At 43.4% G+C, this 22,600-nt stretch overlaps 2 protein-coding genes across 2 annotated transcripts in view; both read left to right on the top strand.

Annotated features, from left to right (window-relative positions):
* Window positions 1-4,629, top strand: part of LOC144095188 (uncharacterized) — a 38,420-nt gene extending 33,791 nt beyond the window's left edge. Inside the window, exons 7-8 of the mRNA XM_077628974.1 lie at window positions 2,923-3,072; window positions 4,493-4,629. Coding sequence (XP_077485100.1) covers window positions 2,923-3,072; window positions 4,493-4,613 — 271 coding nt within the window. The 3' untranslated portion in view covers window positions 4,614-4,629. The remainder of the gene's footprint in view (window positions 1-2,922; window positions 3,073-4,492) is intronic.
* Window positions 4,630-7,393: 2,764 nt separating this feature from the next.
* On the top strand, window positions 7,394-20,586 carry LOC144094632 (phospholipase A2 hemilipin-like). The gene is made up of 7 exons (XM_077628552.1): window positions 7,394-7,528; window positions 8,157-8,319; window positions 12,037-12,147; window positions 13,735-13,907; window positions 15,061-15,220; window positions 18,865-19,014; window positions 20,434-20,586. Exons 2-7 carry the CDS (start codon window positions 8,159-8,161, stop codon window positions 20,552-20,554), a joined length of 876 nt encoding a protein of 291 aa, XP_077484678.1. The 5' UTR covers window positions 7,394-7,528; window positions 8,157-8,158; the 3' UTR covers window positions 20,555-20,586.
* The last annotated feature ends 2,014 nt before the right edge of the window (window positions 20,587-22,600 follow it).

Here is a 22,600-nt window from a genome sequence, read left to right as displayed (position 1 = left end):
AACTGTGCTTTTAACCTTTTTTAATTACTGTCATGGAGTCGAGTAAAGAACAGATAACAATGAGCGCCTAACTAGGTGCTTGTCCAGGCCAAAACTTGCAGCTCAGGGAAGGCAGCAGGTTGCACACAGGACGGTGAAAGTACACATTAACGAAGTTTAAAAAAAGCAAGAAAGAGCATTATTTACAATTACAATTTATCAAAAATAAAGAATTTATACATGAAAATACGAACATATTGAAAGTAACTGGGGACAACAACTTAACAAAAACTGCATAAAGAAAAATTTCACATGAATGAAAGAGCCAATATTGTTTATATAAAAAAAAAACCGCCAACGTCGTAAGCAGCACGAGTTGATCGGGTTATACAATTGTGTAATAACGTGTATTCAGGGAATATTAAATATGTGACCTTGACAGACAGACAGAAAAACTTAATTGAGCAAGTGAGTTTTAGACCCAACTGGGTCCCTGGGCCACTGCGCGGTCCCGCAGTGCATCAAGTAGGTCATGCCGGGACAGGACGTCGGCAGCCCGAGTCACCGCAGCAAGCTGCGATGTCGGGTCTGCAGACATAAGCAGGACCTCCCAGTACTCCCAGCTCCAGATGGTGTGCTGTCCCCGCGGGAGAGGGTCAGCAGGGCAGCCAAAAAGGATATGGGAGAGTGTGGCGTGGGGGTCACCGCATAGGGAGCATGCAGGGGATGAGCCGCAATAGTGGGATAAAAGCTGAGGGGATGACAGAGAGCGGGTCTGGAGGCGTCTGAAGAGGATCTGTTGGGAGTGCGGAAGAGAGGGGTGGGGAGGAGGGTAAGTCCAACGGTCCAAACGGGGTATTTGCGTGAGCTCCGCAAAGGTGTGCGCCCGCTCCCTCGAGAATCCTGGATCGAGACTGTCCTGAGCCCGGCAAATCAGACCTCGGGCCAATTTATCGGCAGCCTCGTTTCCAGGGTTCCCAGAGTGAGCCGGCACCCACTGAAGCTCTACCCTGCGCGGTAAATTTTGGGTAGGGGTGTTCAACAATTGCCAGGCAGGGGCGTGAATCCTGCCCCTGGCAAAGTTGGACAGAGCCGTTCTGGTGTCGCCGAAGATGTATTGGGCGTCCGAATGTGCAAGGGCTAGGGCGATGGCGGTCTCCTCTGCCTCCTCAGGCGTAGAGCCCGAGGGAAGACGGCGAGTTAGGGGGTGAGGTAGGGTTGGATTGTAGGCAACTGCTACAGCTTCATGCTCTGTACATGCGGCGTCTAACCAAACGGCATCGTGGGCTTGCCCATAGTACTTATGGAGGGCATTAGCGCGAGCTACGCGGCGAGGGATGTGATATTGGGGATGGACGTTTCGAGGAAGGGGTTTCACAACGAGAGGTGTATGGACCTTGAAAATAACAATAGCAAATAAAACAAAATAACTAAGAAAATTCGACGCAGTCAAAATGATCAATGCATCAAAGACGATGAGATGCTGTCTTAAACATACGCTATATGATATGTCAGCCAATGAACAAACACTAGCAATGTTTAAAGCTACACAGAAATTAAGAGTTAGCTTTTTTACTGAAAGATGCAGGGAAGGAAGAAGTAATGGTTTCAATTAAAGCAGAGAAGAGGTTTAAGCAGTTATCAATTCGCCACTTAAATAGGAGCATACATTACTTCGTTCTAATCTAATCAAGAAGTCTGAGCTATATTATTTGCCGCCATGGTGGCTCACTGGTTATGGTGCTCAGCTGCTGACCCGAAAGACACGGGCTCGATCCCGGCCGTGGCGATCGAATTTCGAAGAAGGCGAAATTCTAGAGGTCCGTGTACAGTGCGATGTCAGTGCACGTTAAAGAACCCCAGGTGGTCGAAATTTCCGGAGCCCTGCACTACGGCGTCCCTCCTAGCCTGAGTCGCTTTGGGACGTTAAACCACCATCAATCATAAACCATGAACGTATATTACATTTTATTCCTAGTATAGATAGAAAAACAATTCGTGGTTTGTGCTGACCTCTAGATAAATAGTTTTGAAAAGCCGTTCCTAATACAAGGCCTAAGTATTGAGTATGCCATCATTTTCAAAGTAGGCGAACACATGTTCATATTTGGATAAGTCATGAATGGATCTTATGTCTTTATTATGCATCACGTATGAATGAAGCGACAATCCGCATGTTCCTAGTTTAAAGGCGGCGAAATATACTTTGACGAGATAAGGATGCAAAAAAAGTTGGTGCAGCTCTCAAAGTATCTCCAACTGCAAATCGACCAACCGATTTGCCTTAGAGACGGATGACCTTTCGAACCGTCCACCATGTTTCCCCATAGACAGCGGCTGGGATGTGCGGAAGGAGTCACATATAGTACACAAATAATAGCAGATATTAAAGTGGAAACATTTTCAGAGTAGTCTTCAATCCGGACCCTGAAAGCCACTGTGACATTTAATATACAGCGTCCCTAATGATTTGAGGCCTCTAGGTGCGAGAAGAGCGCCAACGGGGTCAGTTTTTCATATTTCGATATTTATTGATTCATACCTTTATCTATGAATCCGTGTAATATACACGAATAGGCAAGAATAAATGGAAACTAATATTTATGCACTGTCAGCTTTTGTTCTTTGCGTCTGCTTAAGCTGCATGTTCTTTTTAAAGTCTTGTGACTCGAATCTATGCAGCGGCGCGCATGCAGGCTACCGCATGATCGAATTAGGTATTTTCAGTGAAAGCTACCGTTTTACGCTTCTGTTTGTTTAGCACATCGCACTTGTATGCCTCAGATAATGCTTTTTTTTTCACGCTAAATGAGAGCATCGGATAAGATAATCGAAACTAACACACTGTGGCAGAGGAGTAAGTTCACGCACCCTGAAGAAAATATATCGAAACGAAGCTCGAATGTTTGTCTAATAGAATTTAACTTCTGCATACTCTTTCAGGACGGACTGCGAGAGTGACAGAACCTTATACGACTGCCTACAGAAGATCCAAAGTCCCACGTCAGTGGCTTTTGGCACAATATTCTTCGATGTTCTGAGACCACAGTGCTTCGAATACGACTACCCGACTAAATGCACCGAGTATAACTTGTAAGACTGCTTTCTCTTTACCCTGTAAGGGTGGCACTTTCGGTCACCTATGTGACAATTTGAAGCACAGACCTCATCATGTAGTAACGCAGAGGTAACTGCTTCTTGAAGGTAATTATACACCTCATAATCCTGATCGCATAAGGCGTACCTAGTTACGCGACGGGAAGAAGACACAAGCACTTTACTTTTAAAAGTCTTCATCGTCAGCCTGATTACGCCTGCTGCAGAGCAAATACCTCTCCCCTGCCTTGTCCTGTGTCAGCCGCGGGCACCTTATTCCAGAAACGTTTTAATCTCACCCGCCCACTTAACTTCCTGCCGCCCTCTGCTACGCTTGAATTCTTGTGAAATCTAGTCTGTTACCATTTTACCGCTTCCAGGCTACCTAGGTGTGCTATTTTCTGTCGGTTTTTCATCCCCGGATTATCGACACTGATGTCTATACTATGCTTATCAGGTGGGAACTACTGATGTCTATATTATGCTTATCAGGTGGGAACTGTACCAGTAAGGAATGCAGATCCCAAAAACCAAAGGCGATGAAGAAACGAAGTGGAATTGAGGACGAAGGAAAAGAAAGAAGAATGATTCATTTTGATTTCTCTTCCAGCGAGTTTCCAAGTGGCTGACGAAAAACATTAGGAGGCCGCTCAGGTTCTTTGCATGAATATAGCCTACATGACTTTCTAACATATACTACCAGCGCAAATTATGCCCCTTGGCAAGTGTTGGAATAAAAAAAAATATCAGGAAGACAGTGGTGTTACGTTTTGCATAAACTTTGCTGATATGCAAGAATAGTTTAAAGTTCTCAACAGAACTTCATGAATTTTACGGTGGGGCTAGTATACATTCAAGACTGCATTGCTAATCACGTCACATAACGTTCGGGCGAATCACGTATTAGTCCATTTGCTGATTTTAGTTGTCTAAACCAGGTGCCGACCAAAAATATTCTTTTCTAGTACTCAAAGAAAGTAGCGAAAAGTGCAAGTAGTTGTACTGTAGGCAACCCGTAGCTACCTTTATTTTACACTTGAATTCTCGGATTTATAACCACTGTTGGTGAAGATTGCCGGGCGAACATGAGATGACGAGCACTGAAATAATATTGGTGACGAAGATATTGAGTAGACTGTCATCTCACTAACTTACTATGGTTACTTTACCATAGCAATATAGGACCACGTGTTCCTGCACAATGTAATCGTGTTGGAAAAGACATTAATTTATTTAGGTGCAGGCGGCAACACTGCGGGTTTAGAAAGCACTAAAAATTCAACGAACAACTGCAACGGGTAATTTTGAGAGAAAAACAGATGGTTTGGATGCATTAAACGTGTTTTAGATGACATTTAATAAAATTCTTCAAAAAAAGAGGGTGATTGTGGACCAAATTGTTCAAACTTGTTTCCAGATTGCTCCTTCTTTTGCTGCGGCCGCCGTGCGAGGAATTCGAGCCTGATACGTCAAAGCCAAAGGAATGGCATGTTGTGGATGATCCCAGCTTCCTTTTGGGTTTATTGGAGAAGGAATAAAATAATACACCTAGAAGTTCGTCTGTGTGACAAAGATGTGGCGTGGACACCTGATGCTTGCCGTTCGAAACACTAAAAACAAGTGATAAGTTGCTAGAAAAAGGGTGCAGGTCTACACTTAGTAAAGACCTGGAGACAACACAGCATCCACTGAATTTAAGGTCTCCATGTGCCAGAGCATATTAAAAATGTTACACATATGCATGCATGTTAAATTTTGTGTAATTTGTGCTTGTGCTGTGTCAAGAAAGCAAAATGTCATGCCATTGTGTACCGTGGATCTCAACAATGCGGGATGGATGGTTTCATGACGCACGCGGGAAAGGACGAAAGACCGTTATCATTGTCAGTTCATCGCTTCGCATAGGGCCTTATATCTGTCCGATATTTTTTACCTCTAGACGTGGAACTGTATTGGTAAACCGTATTCACCGGCAAAACCCATCTCAAGCAGTTTTGTTGGGATAACGCATGCACTGCATGCTACCAGGGAGTAAAGTCGTTTTCAAGGCGAGGAAGGGCCGAACATTTGACGCGTTTTATTCTCCTGGCACTGTTTAGGCTGTAAGCAGTGTTTCAGGCGATGATTGCCACAGTGCAGTTGAACAAAAAAACACGTGGCACTGCCCTAAGCACAGTAATGCGACGGTATGCGGCTAGACGTGCATGGCGACACAATTGCATGCGTACCTCCACCCTCCATTTGGTAACGTATATAGTTTCGCGGAAAACCTGTACGCAACCTCTGCGGGTTGTGTCTGCCAAAAATCAGCAGAACGTAGACATGTTCGTCTGTGCGAGGGTGTGCCACCTCTCTGTGGCATCCGTTGACGAACGTAAACGTCATAACAGAGCTGTGCAAGTTTCACTAGTTGTGGACGCTTCTGGAAGGCAGTGGTTCTGCTCCTATTAAAATCTGGCGGTTCGGCGAAGAACAGCTACATTCGGAGACAATCGTCAATAAGAAGTGGGCTTTTCTCAAGCATCGGTGATTTTGATATTTTTTTTTAGGGGCTGTGAACTCTTCCTGAGTAAGTTGTACGGTATTCACTTAGTGCTGTCGTCGTCCATTATTCGTTTCCATCGCTGAAGCAAAATTGCTTTCAAACACGTAGCGCTTTATAGGTATTGGAAGAACTTTTGTTCATGAAGTTATTATCTTTGCATATGCGGCTGCCATATGGCTGCTGAAAAATAGGGGCACAGTGTAACCTTCTGCAAATACAAAGAAAGGGTTTTAAGCTATGTTTGTATACATGCCGTGTTTAACAACCTGAAATTGTATTTAACTAATTTGTTGAGGAAAAGATGAGCCTTTATGCACCAGAAAACTGAGCCACATTGCAGGAATGCCAGCCTCCTTTAAACTAGCGACTAAGTTGTTAATGTTTAGTCCTGTATGTATTCATGGACATTATTTCTTCCAAACGAAGTAGAAGTTTTCCTCATGCAATGGAGCTAGTAATCATGGCTATGAAGAGATGTGTTACTTGTCTCTGTGATACCGTTATTAGATTTTTCAGGAAAGGCAAGCCACGGCAGTCTTGAGTGAATGTCGCAAGTATTTTATGTATGTGATGAAAATCACAAATAAATGTGCGTTTCTTTTTCAGCCTTGAATCGTGCTTGCGGAGCGCTTTTAGTTTTGTTCATTGCTTGTTACTGCTCAAGCAATGAGTATTTTGGGGCAGCATGAGTCGCAAGAGATTCCCATTAGCCGAAGGATTTCGAGAATCAAACATCAACTATGTCCGACGATTTGAACTCCACCCCTTTGAGCAGGTTGGTGAAACAGGACCATGTGAAACGGACAACACAGTCGCTGTGTGCTGTCATGTGTAGCAACGAGCAGTCCTCTGTCCCTAACTTCTTAACAGAGAAAACCCCCTGCTTGTCCTTAGGACTTACCACAGAGGCTATGAGAACTACGTAGACGTTAGCTGCCACACCAGGCGGTTATAATGGTCACTTCTCGCAAGTGGTCTTGCTTTTATAAGCATGGTCATGCTGTTCCTCTTCTCTGCTCAAGCTGTTCATAACTCCCCAAACAGAAAACTTCTTCTTTGCTTCTTACTGTAGTCTCTAAATTAGCTTTGTAACTAGCTTTGTCGGCGTGGTACGTAATTATTAAAAACTTCGTTCTTCTGCCGGCATCTGGGGAGTGTTACTTGGATTTTCACTGTGCGGGTCTCGGAATAGACGGTTTCAAGGGGCACGAGAGAAAAGAATAAGAACCGGTGTCACTGTCAATTTATCGCTTCGCAGAGCGTCTTGTACCTATCCGATTTTTTTTATTAGAAGTGGAGCAGTAATTGTAAACCGTCTTCAAGATAAAAACTCATTGGTGACATATTATGTTAGGATATAACGCAAAAATTATATACTACCAGGCAGTAAAATCGGCTTGAAGATGAGAAAAGGCCGAGCATTTGCTGCGTTTGTCCTCCTAGCATTCCTTGTACAATCAGCTCAGTGTCTCAGGCGATGTTTGCTAAAGTGCATGTAAACGAACAGATGCTTGACACTACGCTAAGCACAATAGTGCGATGCTGTGTGGCTAGATGTGCATGACAACAGGCCAGCTTGCATACCTCTACTCTCCCCTGGGTAAACTATAATTTCGCGGAAAACGTGTACGCGACCTCTGTGGGCTGTGTGGACCACAGGATGTGCCGAACATCGGCAGCACGAACACTTGATTGTCTGTGCGGGGATTAAAACCTAAAAGCGGCATCCGTTGACGAATGTTCAAGTCATAAAAGAAAAGCAGCAAGCATTACCAGCTCTCAGCGCATCCGGCAGGTGGTGGCTCAGCCTCTATTAAAACCTTGTGTTTGGCGGTAAAAAGCTGCATTCAGAGACAGTCGTCGGCATTTACTTGTTTCCAGGGAGAAGTGACCTTTAAGCAAGCACCGGTGAGTTCGAACTTTCTTTTGGGGCTGTGAACTGTTCCTGACTTATTTGAACGGCTTTGACTTAGTACTGCCGTCCTCCATTGTTTGTTTTCACTGCTAAAGTAGGTTTCTCTTGAAACGAACATGTAGCGCTTTGTAGCTATTGGAACAAAGTGCCTTCTGAACCTATTTTATTTACACATACGGCTGTTATATAGCCGCTCAAAATTAGGGCCACAGTGTTGCTTCTAAAAAATAGGAGGAAAGGGCTTTATGCTACGGATATCAGTATGAAATCTTTTCTGAGCCTGAAATTTTTGGATGAAAAGATTTCGTTATGAAAACATGGGGCGTCCGTGTACCACAAAATTGGCCATTTGGTACAAAATATCAGGCTCCTCCAAGTTAGCGACTGAGCTGTTAGTGATGTGTCCTGTATTCATGGACAGTATTTCCTCCGAATGACGTAACAGTTTGCCTCATGCGAAGATGCTATTATGCTAGATGCTAGACATGTGCAGCTATTGTCTGTGAAAGTTTTATTAGTATATTTCTCGGCAAACATCTAGCCACGGCATTATGTATTGTATGCCGCAAGTGATTTAGGCCTGTGTCGGAAATCATAAATAAACTCGAATTTTTTTTACAGCCATGGACCATGCCCCCACAACGCTCTTGTTTTTCTTTGTTGCTTGTTACTGCTCAAGCAATGAGTATTTTGTGGCGGGAGGAGTCGCAAGCGGTTCTGAGCAGCCTTTGGAGAACCAAATGTCAACTACGGTCAACGATTCTAACTCCGCTTCTTTGAGCAGGTATGTAAACGACAACCAACTGAAAAGGACACCACAGTCGCTGTCTGTTGTAGTGTGTGGCAACCAACAGTCCTCCACCCGTAACATATTATTTCAGAGAAAACACCCTGCTTTTCGACAGGACTTCGAAAAGCAGCTACGTGAACAACGTAGATCTCCACTGCCAACCCTGGCGACCACAATGTTCCCTTCACCCAAGTTGTCATGCTTTTCTAAGCATCGCCCGGCGTTTGCTCATCTCTGTTCAACCTGTTGATAACGCCACAAACGGACAATATGTTCCGTACTTCTTAACGAGTTCGTCTAAATTAGCTCTGTAATATTAACTTCAGAAAGATCTATTTGCCCACCTAGACAGCCAATCCTTAAAATTGTTTGAGCTAACGGGCCACTTTTGTCAAAAAAGTTTCATTGCAGACCTAGCATAGTAGCATTTAGAAGTACCAATGTCTTCAGCGGTGGATGCCAGGAAACACTGGTTGACAAGCTTCAGTCTCTCGTGACCCAGAGTACATATGAAGGAGTACAACGTGATTAATACAATTTATCTCGAAAACTCAAACCAGCCTACGCGATTTCACCTGCCTTAGGAATAGGCAAGGAGACTGCACAAGGCATATTGATTGGTTTTTCATGCGGCGTATTTCAAGTGGCGTGGATCACAGTTACATTTATGCTAGTATTCTAGGAGGTAAACAGAAGTCGCTTGGAAAATGATATTACGAAAATACTCCCAGAAATTTTCGCTTGCTGTCTAGGCGAAATAGTGAAAGGTACCATTTCGCTTTTAAGCACCGTACTTCATGTCCTTACATTCACACGATGCACGGAGAGGTGGCGCGATGCATTAAAGTAAAGAATGGCATTGTGTTACTGGAATGGCAGGCAACCACCCGCACCGATATATTCTAAGACTATCGTCTTAACTTATATATGCTCTCCGCATCCGTCTTCCTTTATGTTTCCTAATGTGCCGCTTCACATTCTGGGACGCGTTCATTACAGTGTGTTCTCTGCCTGAAAAGAAAATTCCGTCGTTTTAGAGAATAACCTTCGTGCTTGAGTGGTAAGACGGCTTTCACGGAAATAAGTGCAGTTAATGTCATCTTCAGGGTCAAGAAAAACTGACTGCGAGAAGGATATAGTGAGACATTGGTGACGTGGTTGGCAAACTTTAATGACGTGTGCTCGCCGTTTGCTGGAGAAACATGTGACTTATAGTCGAGTCTTCACCTTCATCTCTGCTGCATAGCATGTCTGTACATTCAAAACTGCAAGTTTGAACTCTGCTCTGACTCTGGTGAGCACCAGGCGATGATCTCACGCTCTTTCATGACCACTGGACATTATTCGCTATGTTTGCGTGATCGTTGTGGTCCTTCTGCTTATGTATGAAAAACAAGCTTTGGCTCATTAGAAAAAACAAAATTTAAGAAATGGCGCAGCAACTGTCTCACATATCGATGGGCACCCGAACCTCGCCTCAAGTAATGAAAGGGATATAGTAGGGAGTGAAAGAAGAAAGTAAAGAAGATGTGCCATAGCGGAGCCTCATGAAGGCTGCTCTGGCTCAGAGATTAGGCAAGCGCTTCGGCGGTTCAGGGAAATTCTGGACTTTTATTGCGAACGGCACCGGCTTTTCCAGGTCCCTGCTATTGGCCCGAGTAAAGCGGTTGAACGAACTATCAGGCGCCTGCCGACCAACACTTTGTTGGGTCCCGCAATAGCAAAACATTTTTACCCCAAAATCGATGGGCTCTGCCCTAACTGTGGCGAAGTGTCCGATAATTTTCATATTGTTTGGGCCTGCCAGAAGAACCCTTTCCTTCCCTCAAACCCCTCATTTTTCCGAGAGGCATGGGAGGCAGCCCTGCTCAATTGCTCGGGGCTGGAGTCTCCAAAGGCTCTAGTAGAGGGCTCGTCCAATGGCGTCCCGCACTAACGACTCCACCTATTGAAAGGGAAGTTTTTGGCCTGCAAACTCTCTTCACTAAATGAAGTTTTCACCGCCACCACCAACACCATCGTAAAAAAAGAAAAAAAACTTATTAGGAGCATAAATATTTTTACGTTTATACGGTATGCATTGCCAATAACAACAGTTGCTGATACAGAGGTCGATATGCCTGTTTAAAACATTTTCTGGGACTATTTAGGGCTCAGCAGGCGATATCTATAGCAACATCATTTGGTTAAAAAATTGCCTGTATGTAAGCACTTGCATTTAAATTCACAGGGTTTCGTCGTCAATTTTTGCATTCCTGGTCGCAGCGGAACACACACTTCGGTCGTTCTGTACATGTGTTTTGCCCTCTGTACGACTGCAGTAGCAAAAGACGTAGTGCATAAAAATGTACTTCTGATCTACTTGTCCGTTTGCGTGAAGTTCTTAAAAAAAACTGTAGCGGAAAAAATAACGGCTGCTTCTACAACGTTTTGGTGAAATGTTTATCTCAGCATCGTTCGATCGGTACTTGGCTCCTGTGGATAGATTTTTAGAACCGGCTCTCTAAAATAAGACCAGAAACGTCACAAATTACGGGAATTAGCGGCTCAATAGAGTCCCGTCTAATTCAGAAAACAGATGTATATTCATCACACCTGTTGCGCCTTCAAATTTCGTGAAGTCTGCAAAATTTGTTCGAGTCGCGCTTAGTAATTCTTTAGTTTCAGTTATTCAAAGCTAATCGTAATCGCCAAAAAAACCACCCACGGCTGTATGACACTGTTCGCCAAACCTTCATTGGTAGCGTTTTCGCGATTACCGGTAACTTTCAACGACGAAAACTAAAAGAGTCCTACTAAGTGCAGCTCAAAGATACCTTGCACACTTATTGACAATTGCATGTGCCACAAATGTGATAAATATGCATGTGTTTTGTCAGTTAAATAGAAGAATGTTGAGCCAATAATATGCGTTATTTGTGTCTTTTTTTGTCTTTTAAACAGCACTGGTTCTAAATAGCTAGCTACTGGCGCCAAAAACCGGTCGGCACATACCGAGATAAACATTTCACCAAAGCGCTGCAGAAGCAGCCGATATTATCTTAAGCAACAGTTTTTTCTATGAACTTCCCGCAAGCGGGCAAGTCGAAGAAGAGTAGAGTTTTATGCACTACCTGTTTTGCACTCTGCTCTCATATCACCGATTCTGTCATTAACAAAGCAAACCTTTGAAACGTAAATGCATTTATCTTTCTAGTGAGCCAGAACTCGTTTTTCTATGATAAGCGGAATACAGCGATCGCGCAAACATTGAGAAAAATTGATAGTGGCCGCGAAAGCGCGGAAGCCTCGCCTTAAGGCTTTTTTTCGGCACAAGTTCCTGTTTTAACCTTTACTGTGCTCTTGGTCTGACTTATTTTTGCTTTTTGCTCACACATAATGCTAAATAATGATATAACATAAAAAATAATCAATTTATGCAGTAAACGGACTTCTTTACATAGTTGCGAAAAAACAGAATTGTAAAGCAAATTTGCCAGGCACTTGATAAAGGCGTTTTAATATTTAGAGACCCGTTTCATATGAAAAGCTTTAGACCTATTGTTTGAAAAAGTTGTGATATTAGCTACGCGTAAGTGTGTGCAATAAGTGAACTAAAGTTTTTGCAGCATACATACCATGTCTTAGAATTGCTGTTGCATTAGCTGTGCGTAGTTAAGTGCAATACATTGTTTTCTTACCGACTAATTGTTATGTTTTTCTTCATTGCAGTGTGCAGCCACGTATCGTTACCGACATACATTCCGGAGGCCATCGGCTTGCCGAAGTTTCTGAAGATAAAAACACTAACGAAGTTGTCAGCTGCAATCTGCTAGGAGAGCAGTGAGTGGATCCACGATTGCGAGCACATTTATTACGAAATAACGAGTCAATTGATATTTGTTTCATTTTCACAACGCGATGCCTTCCTTTTCTTTCAGAAAAAAAGAAAGCATGTCAGATCGAATATATTACGTTTATTTAAATATTAAACTCAGATATTGTCGGGTTATTTTATTGATTGTGTGTAGTGCACGTGTGCGACAAAGACCATTACACTAAAAAAGAAAAATGACACCAGACACCAAAAATAGGAAAGAACGAAAGGAAATCCTCCTGTGAAAGGAAATCACCGTAGCTAAGAGCGCACCGAAAAGGGTAGTGCTCTGACAAAAGCCATAAAAAATGCCAAGCTGTACCAGAAACTACTTTCAGCATGCTTTAGAATATAGGCTCTAAAATAAGGATTATTTTAGCGAGACTTGGAGAAAACAAAAGAATAAAGATAAAACTCTTGAACGGCATTCTGAAGTTGAGGTAGGACTGAGGTCGAAAAAACGCTATATGCCGCACACCTGATGGCTGTATGCAGCACAGACAATAATACGTTTTAAATGCATACCTTTGAAATACGTGCGACGAGTCTTAATGGCTCTGCAATCAAAAGACGACTAGTCGTAGTTAACACCACGAAGCTGCTTCTGAGCACGAAATACGGCCACGTGTTTACACGAGGGCAGAACAAGAATCAACATGACCTCAAGAATGAAAGACTCAGAAAAGCTAAAGTTATGTTCACTCTTTTATTAAGACAGATGAAAAGCGCTTCGGTGCTGTTTCCAAATACGACAGTGTAAGAGCACATCAGGCGAAGTTATAAAGCTGCCATAGATTAAATTAAATTAAGCTTGTACGAGGCACCTAGCATATGTTATAATGAATCGCATGGATACATAAGAAGCGCCTGGCATCGTCTCCGCTGTGTTCTTCACGTGTTGTGAGCGGGGATGTAGGACATTATCTCATGCACTGCGTTGTTTTAAAATTCCTTCAAGACTCCGATATGGACTCCAGATGGGGACAGTGGCAGCTGACTGTTGTAGGTTTCGTCTTCAGTGGTGTGGTGTAAAATTGTCACAGCACAGCAGCCAATCTATTTAAAGAGAGTAATAATTTAACCAAATCAAATGTGTGCTGTTATATAGTGAGAAACATCTATGTGCGTTAGGACAAGAGAACTCGGTCATTCCAAGTCTGGCGATTGTACTGTCCTCCTATTCCGCGGAGGAAAAACAACTTCCTCATTTCCTTATTGTAACTAACGTGATTTGTATCCTCTGCTGCGTCGCAGTAGTTAAAATGAACATTTTAAAATAAAATAAACAAGGAAGAATCACGTTCCTGCCACACCTAGGTAGATAGTGCGAGCTCATGGGAGATATCAGATATTTTATATGCCTTTGGTGTTTGCTATTGCTATACGACAGGTTACAACAAAAACGTGCAGTTGCCATCAATTTCCATCGGTCTTGCAGGTAGTTGCTGAACTTGCCTGTAATTTACAAATGCTATATGTGAATATGTTAAACGTAAGATAACATTTCAGGGTGCATGTATCTCTTGTTAGACAAGATATTTTTTCTTTTACAGGACCCTCATTAAACTGGTCTTAGCGGTCATTCCGGCGGCGCAAGTCACAAATGTGTCAACAGAAGAAATGAACCATTTGGTCAACACGTGCATGAACATACAACCAATGACAAGCGGATCTTCTATCTTGGACATTTTAGGCGACACACTACGCAGCCTCTTTATATTTCCAGGTGAATAACGTTGCGTTAAACGACTGTCATGGCAACTGGCTTTCGCAGATTAAGAATGCTGCGATTCCTTTAAAGTTGTATACGTTCAAGAAGTTTACATTTAAAATCTGCTACCAGGGGCCGATAGCTTAATTCTACACGTACTGATTGCATGCTTTTCGAACGCTGTAGATGTACAAAAACGGCTATTTTTGCCGAAAAATGTTTTCGCGATATGATATTTAATTTTATTAATTTTAACGATGGCTTGTAAAACAAGAAGTCGCAAAGTATCAGTTTACTGTAACAGTGCTTCTCGATGTTAATGCATTTGGGGGTTCCGCAAAACAGCTTAATTAATAATCTAAAACGCATTGCCGATGAGCGATGATAGCGGCCCCACAACTACCTCTATAGGCTTTAAAATGCATTAGCTGAAATTTAGTTCATATATAGAATGAGTATTTTGGTGCAAGGGTCACCACTTTTCATCATAATTGTTTAAAGAGACACATTACCGCGAACTTTAGGACGGCTAAGGTTGTTAAATGCGAATACGTAGGTCCCCGATCCTGTGGCTAGCATTTTTGAACGCCTTAGGCAAACATCTTCATACAGCGCTCTGGGAAGTGCTAGAGTACTAGAGCATTAAGATGTTTTTGCAAAGAACACATTTCTACAAAAAAGGTGGCTCCAAGATCTTGTTCAGTTAATGCTGGGATTTGAAACTGAAGTCGCAGAACTACATCACAAGTAGAAGCGGCTGGCTGATTCTTTGATCCTTTTATTGCTTCTTTTGTAAGTTCCACCTGACTAAAATTCACTTTTTGGCGCTCTTAGAGATGCAAAATCACTATGCAGAGTTTTAGTTTTCAAATGAATGAAGGTGTTTAGCGCACATTTAAGCTTACGGCTCACTGCACCACGAAACTGGCCGTGAGTGATTTCAGACGTCATTTTGTACACACACAAAAAAAGTAACACACCAAAGTGATTGCCAAAAGTAAGCCACTCAATTCTATGGCATTTCACCCTGCAGGAAATTCACCTTCATGCAAATGACTTCTTTCTGCAATGCCGGCCCTCTCCTGGCGTGACGCTCTCAATGCGGTAGTCGGCAGACCTGCTTGCAGTAGTTCTTCATATCCTTGCCCATCAACACTTTGCACTGCAGGGACAAAATGGTGTGGACCTGGCAACGTGGCCGAGGATGACAGTGATTTGGGACCAGCTGCTGCCACGGACCGATGCTGCCGCACCTATGACAAGTCTGCTTCGAGCATTGCACCCTTCGAGACCGAGCACAATGTGACAAACTACAGGCCGTACCCAATGTGAGCTCATCACGTACCACCTCCTTATGATGAAATAAGGAATTAACTTTAGAGCATAAGTATAATGCACCATCAACCAGGCTTTTTAAGGCCGCAAACGCGATAATATATTTCCTTCTAATTTAGCTCGCAGAGGGAATTGGCTAGTCACAACGAAACAGATGTATTTATTAACATTTGTCAAGCACTTGCTTTGTGGGCTTTTTGATATCGATTTCGCTATAGGTGCTGTGCACAAATTTACGATTTTTTTTTCTACAGTGCATTGAGAGGACTCAAACTAAGCTAGCATTGTTATTTGTTTTGCACGCTTTGAACGCGTGATATAGAATACAGGCACTAAGTTCTGCAGATACCATTTTTGTTAGCTAGCAGTATCAGTCACGTCGTTTATACTATATTTCTAGGCCTTGTTAGAAATCTCCGCCGTCTAGAATAAGCGCCAGAGTCATGGGGTCCCCTGGAACCCGACGATAGAAATAAAGGCGCGGGTCCATCGTGCTGCGAGCAGGATTCATGACTTCACCGGCAGCCCAGAAAGCGTCATGAAATGCGGGCAGGAACTGCCCAACCCGGGAAATCGCTTGTCGGTTATGTTTATTTGTTAACTGTGCTTTTAACCTTTTTTAATTACTGTCATGGAGTCGAGTAAAGAACAGATAACAATGAGCGCCTAACTAGGTGCTTGTCCAGGCCAAAGCTTGCAGCTCAGGGAAGGCAGCAGTTTGCACACAGGACGGTGAAAGTACACATTAACGAAGTTTAAAAAAAGCAAGAAAGAGCATTATTTACAATTACAATTTATACAAAATAAAGAATTTATACATGAAAATACGAACATATTGAAAGTTAACTGGGGACAACAACTTAACAAAAACTGCATAAAGAAAAATTTCACATGAATGAAAGAGCCAACTTTTTAAAAAAAAAAATACCGCCAACGTCGTAAGCAGCACGAGTTGATCGGGTTATACAATTGTGTAATAACGTGTATTCAGGGAATATTAAATATGTGACCTTGACAGACAGACAGAAAAACTTTATTGAGCAAGTGAGTTTTAGACCCAGCTGGGTCCCTGGGCCACTGCGCGGTCCCGCAGTGCATCAAGTAGGTCATGCCGGGACATGACGTCGGCAGCCCGAGTCACCGCAGCAAGCTGCGATGTCGGGTCTGCAGACATAAGCAGGACCTCCCAGTCCTCCCAGCTCGAGATGGTGTGCTGTCCCCGCGGGGGAGGGTCAGCAGGGCAGCCAAAAAGGATATGGGAGAGTGTGGCGTGGGGGTCACCGCGTAGGGAGCATGCAGGGGATGTGCCGCATTAGTGGGATAAAAGCTGAGGGGATGACAGAGAGCGGGTCTGGAGGCGTCTGAAGAGGATCTGTTGGGAGTGCGTAAGAGAGGGGTGGGGAGGAGGGTAAGTCCAACGGTCCAAACGGGGTATTTGCGTGAGCTCCGCAAAGGTATGCGCCCGCTCCCCCGCTAATCCGAGATCGAGACTGTCCTGAGCCCGGCAAATCAGACCTCGGGCCAATTTATCGGCAGCCTCGTTTCCAGGGTTCCCAGAGTGAGCCGGCACCCACTGAAGCTCTACCCTGCGCGGTAAATTTTGGGTAGGGGTGTTCAACAATTGCCAGGCAGGGGCGTGAATCCTGCCCCTGGCAAAGTTGGAGAGAGCCGTTTTGGTGTCGCCGAAGATGTATTGGGCGTCCGAATGTGCAAGGGCTAGGGCGATGGCGGTCTCCTCTGCCTCCTCAGGCGTAGAGCCCGAGGGAAGACAGCGAGTTAGGGGGTGAGGTAGGGTTGGATTGTCGGCAACTGCTACAGCTTCATGCTCTGTACATGCGGCGTCTAACCAAACGGCATCGTGGGCTTGCCCATAGTACTTATGGAGGGCATTAGCGCGAGCTACGCGGCGAGGGATGTGATAATGGGGATGGACGTTTCGAGGAAGGGGTTTCACAACGAGAAGTGTATGGACCTTGAAAATAACAATAGCAAATGAAACAAAATAACTAAGAAAATTCGACGCAGTCAAAATGATCAATGCATCAAAGACGATGAGATGCTGTCTTAAACATACGCTATATGATATGTCAGCCAATGAACAAACACTAGCAATGTTTAAAGCTATACAGAAATTAAGAGTTAGCTTTTTTACTGAAAGATGCAGGGAAGGGAGAAGTAATGGTTTCAATTAAAGCAGAGAAGAGGTTTAAGCAGTTATCAATTCGCCACTTAAATAGGTGCATACAATACTTCGTTCTAATCTAATCAAGAAGTCTGAGCTATATTATTTGCCGCCACGGTGGCTCACTGGTTATGGTGCTCAGCTGCTGACCCGAAAGACACGGGCTCGATCCCGGCCGTGGCGATCGAATTTCGAAGAAGGCGAAATTCTAGAGGTCCGTGTACAGTGCGATGTCAGTGCACGTTAAAGAACCCCAGGTGGTCGAAATTTCCGGAGCCCTGCACTACGGCGTCCCTCCTAGCCTGAGTCGCTTTGGGACGTTAAACCACCATAAATCATAAACCATGAACGTATATTACATTTTATTCCTAGTATAGAGAGAAAAACAATTCGTGGTTTGTGCTGACCTCTAGATAAATAGTTTTGAAAAGCCGTTCCTAATACAAGGCCTAAGTATTGAGTATGCCATCATTTTCAAAGTAGGCGCACACATGTTCATATCTGGATAAGCCATGAATGGATCTTATGTCTTTATTATGCATCACGTATGAATGAAGCGACAATCCGAATGTTCCTAGTTTAAAGGCGGAGAAATATACTCTGAGAGACCAGGATGCAAAAATTTTTTTTTTATGCAGCCCTCAAAATATCTCCAGCTGCAAATCGACCAACCGATTTGCCATAGAGACGGATGACCTTTCGAACCGTCCACCATGTTTAACCATAGACAGCGGCTGGGATGTGCGGAAGGAGTCACATATAGGACACAAATAATAGCAGATATTAAAGTGGAAACATTTTCAGAGTAGTCTTCAATCCGGACCCTGAAAGCCACTGTGACATTTAATATACAGCGTCCCTAATGATTTGAGGCCTCTAGGTGCGAGAAGAGCGCCAACGGGGTCAGTTTTTCATATTTCGATATTTATTGATTCATACCTTAATAATAATAATTGGTTTTTTTTGGGGAAAGGAAATGGCGCAGTATCTGTCTCATATATCTTTGGACACCTGAACCGCGCCGTAAGGGAAGGGATAAAAGAGGGAGTGAAAGATGAAATCTATGAATCCGTGTAATATACACGAATAGGTAAGAATAAATGGAAACTAATATTTATGCACTGTCAGCTTTTGTTCCTTGCGTCTGCTTAAGCTGCATGTTCTTTTAAAGTCTTGTGACTGGAATCTATGCAGCGGCGCGCATGCAGGCTACCGCATGATCGAATTAGGTATCTTCAGTGAAAGCTACCGTTTTACGCTTCTGTTTGTCTAGCACATCGCACTTGTATGCCTCAGATAATGCTTTATTTGTCAGGCTAAATGAGAGCATCGGATAAGATAATCGAAACTAACACACTGTGGCAGAGGAGTAAGTTCACGCACCCTGAAGAAAATATAACGAAACGAAGCACGAATGTTTGTCTAATAGAATTTAACTTCTGCATACTCTTTCAGGACGGACTGCGAGAGTGACAGATTCTTATACGAGTGCCTATCGAACGACAACAGCGCCACGTCAGTGGCTTTTGGCACAATATTCTTCGATGTTCTGAGACGACAGTGCTTCGAATACGACTACCCGACTAAATGCACCGAGTATAACTTGTAAGACTGCTTTCTCTTTACCCTGTAAGGGTGGCAATTTCGGTCACCTATGTGACAATTTTAAGCACAGACCTCATCATGTAGTAACGCAGAGGTAACTGCTTCTTGCCGGTAATTATACACCTCATAATCCTGATCGCATAAGGCGTACCTAGTTACGCGACGGGAAGAAGACACAAGCACTTTACCTTTAAAAGTCTTCATCGTCAGCCTGATTACGCCTGCTGCGGAGCAAATACCTCTCCCCTACCTTGTCCTGTGTCAGCCGCGGGCACCTTATTCCAGAAACGTTTTAATCTCACCCGCCCACTTAACTTCCTGCCGCCCTCTGCTACGCTTGAATTCTTGTGAAATCTAGTCTGTTACCATTTTACCGCTTCCAGGCTACCTAGGTGTGCTATTTTCTGTCGGTTTTTCATCCCCGGATTATCGACACTGATGTCTATACTATGCTTATCAGGTGGGAACTACTGATGTCTATATTATGCTTATCAGGTGGGAACTGTACCAGTAAGGAATGCAGATCCCAAAAACCAAAGGCGATGAAGAAACGAAGTTGAATTGAGGACGAAGGAAAAGAAAGAAGAATGATTCATTTTGATTTCTCTTCCAGCGAGTTTCCAAGTGGCTGACGAAAAACATTAGGAGGCCGCTCAGGTTCTTTGCATGAATATAGCCTACATGACTTTCTAACATATACTACCAGCGCAAATTATGCCCCTTGGCAAGTGTTGGAATAAAAAAAAATATCAGGAAGACAGTGGTGTTACGTTTTGCATAAACTTTGCTGATATGCAAGAATAGTTTAAAGTTCTCAACAGAACTTCATGAATTTTACGGTGGGGCTAGTATACATTCAAGACTGCATTGCTAATCACGTCACATAACGTTCGGGCGAATCACGTATTAGTCCATTTGCTGATTTTAGTTGTCTAAACCAGGTGCCCACCAAAAATATTCTTTTCTAGTACTCAAAGAAAGTAGCGAAAAGTGCAAGTAGTTGTACTGTAGGCAACCCGTAGCTACCTTTATTTTACACTTGAATTCTCGGATTTATAACCACTGTTGGTGAAGATTGCCGGCCGAACATGAGCTGACGAGCACTGAAATAATATTGGTGACGAAGATATTGAGTAGACTGTCATCTCACTAACTGACTATGGTTACTTTACCATAGCAATATAGGACCACGTGTTCCTGCACAATGTAATCGTGTTGGAAATGACATTAATTTATTTAGGTGCAGGCGGCAACACTGCGGGTTTAGAAAGCACTAAAAATTCAACGAACAACTGACAGGGTAATTTTGAGAGAAAAACAGATGGTTTGGATGCATTAAACGTGTTTTAGATGACATTTAATAAAATTCTTCAAAAAAAGAGGGTGATTGTGGACCAAATTGTTCAAACTTGTTACCAGATTGCTCCTTCTTTTGCTGCGGCCGCCGTGCGAGGAATTCGAGCCTGATACGTCAAAGCCAAAGGAATGGCATGTTGTGGATGATCCCAGCTTCCTTTTGGGTTTATTGGAGAAGGAATAAAATAATACACCTAGAAGTTCGTCTGTGTGACAAAGATGTGGCGTGGACACCTGATGCTTGCCGTTCGAAACACTAAAAACAAGTGATAAGTTGCTAGAAAAAGGGTGCAGGTCTACACTTAGTAAAGACCTGGAGACAACACAGCATCCACTGAATTTAAGGTCTCCATGTGCCAGAGCATATTAAAAATGTTACACATATGCATGCATGTTAAATTTTGTGTAATTTGTGCTTGTGCTGTGTCAAGAAAGCAAAATGTCATGCCATTGTGTACCGTGGATCTCAACAATGCGGGATGGACGGTTTCATGACGCACGCGGGAAAGGACGAAAGACCGTTATCATTGTCAGTTCATCGCTTCGCATAGGGCCTTATATCTGTCCGATATTTTTTACCTCTAGACGTGGAACTGTATTGGTAAACCGTATTCACCGGCAAAACCCATCTCAAGCAGTTTTGTTGGGATAACGCATGCACTGCATGCTACCAGGGAGTAAAGTCGTTTTCAAGGCGAGGAAGGGCCGAACATTTGACGCGTTTTATTCTCCTGGCACTGTTTAGGCTGTAAGCAGTGTTTCAGGCGATGATTGCCACAGTGCAGTTGAACAAAAAAACACGTGGCACTGCCCTAAGCACAGTAATGCGACGGTATGCGGCTAGACGTGCATGGCGACACAATTGCATGCGTACCTCCACCCTCCATTTGGTAACGTATATAGTTTCGCGGAAAACCTGTACGCAACCTCTGCGGGTTGTGTCTGCCAAAAATCAGCAGAACGTAGACATGTTCGTCTGTGCGAGGGTGTGCCACCTCTCTGTGGCATCCGTTGACGAACGTAAACGTCATAACAGAGCTGTGCAAGTTTCACTAGTTGTGGACGCTTCTGGAAGGCAGTGGTTCTGCTCCTATTAAAATCTGGCGGTTCGGCGAAGAACAGCTACATTCGGAGACAATCGTCAATAAGAAGTGGGCTTTTCTCAAGCATCGGTGATTTTGATATTTTTTTTTAGGGGCTGTGAACTCTTCCTGAGTAAGTTGTACGGTATTCACTTAGTGCTGTCGTCGTCCATTATTCGTTTCCATCGCTGAAGCAAAATTGCTTTCAAACACGTAGCGCTTTATAGGTATTGGAAGAACTTTTGTTCATGAAGTTATTATCTTTGCATATGCGGCTGCCATATGGCTGCTGAAAAATAGGGGCACAGTGTAACCTTCTGCAAATACAAAGAAAGGGTTTTAAGCTTTGTTTGTATACATGCCGTGTTTAACAACCTGAAATTGTATTTAACTAATTTGTTGAGGAAAAGATGAGCCTTTATGCACCAGAAAACTGAGCCACATTGCAGGAATGCCAGCCTCCTTTAAACTAGCGACTAAGTTGTTAATGTTTAGTCCTGTATGTATTCATGGACATTATTTCTTCCAAACGAAGTAGAAGTTTTCCTCATGCAATGGAGCTAGTAATCATGGCTATGAAGAGATGTGTTACTTGTCTCTGTGATACCGTTATTAGATTTTTCAGGAAAGGCAAGCCACGGCAGTCTTGAGTGAATGTCGCAAGTATTTTATGTATGTGATGAAAATCACAAATAAATGTGCGTTTCTTTTTCAGCCTTGAATCGTGCTTGCGGAGCGCTTTTAGTTTTGTTCATTGCTTGTTACTGCTCAAGCAATGAGTATTTTGGGGCAGCATGAGTCGCAAGAGATTCCCATGAGCCGAAGGATTTCGAGAATCAAACATCAACTATGTCCGACGATTTGAACTCCACCCCTTTGAGCAGGTTGGTGAAACAGGACCATGTGAAACGGACAACACAGTCGCTGTGTGCTGTCATGTGTAGCAACGAGCAGTCCTCTGTCCCTAACTTCTTAACAGAGAAAACCCCCTGCTTGTCCTTAGGACTTACCACAGAGGCTATGAGAACTACGTAGACGTTAGCTGCCACACCAGGCGGTTATAATGGTCACTTCTCGCAAGTGGTCTTGCTTTTATAAGCATGGTCATGCTGTTCCTCTTCTCTGCTCAAGCTGTTCATAACTCCCCA

Source organism: Amblyomma americanum, chromosome 6 (genome assembly GCF_052857255.1).
Source record: "Amblyomma americanum isolate KBUSLIRL-KWMA chromosome 6, ASM5285725v1, whole genome shotgun sequence".
Taxonomy (NCBI): domain Eukaryota; kingdom Metazoa; phylum Arthropoda; class Arachnida; order Ixodida; family Ixodidae; genus Amblyomma; species Amblyomma americanum.
The sequence above is the reverse complement of the archived record's forward strand: the minus strand, read 5'-3'. Positions and strand labels throughout refer to the sequence as shown.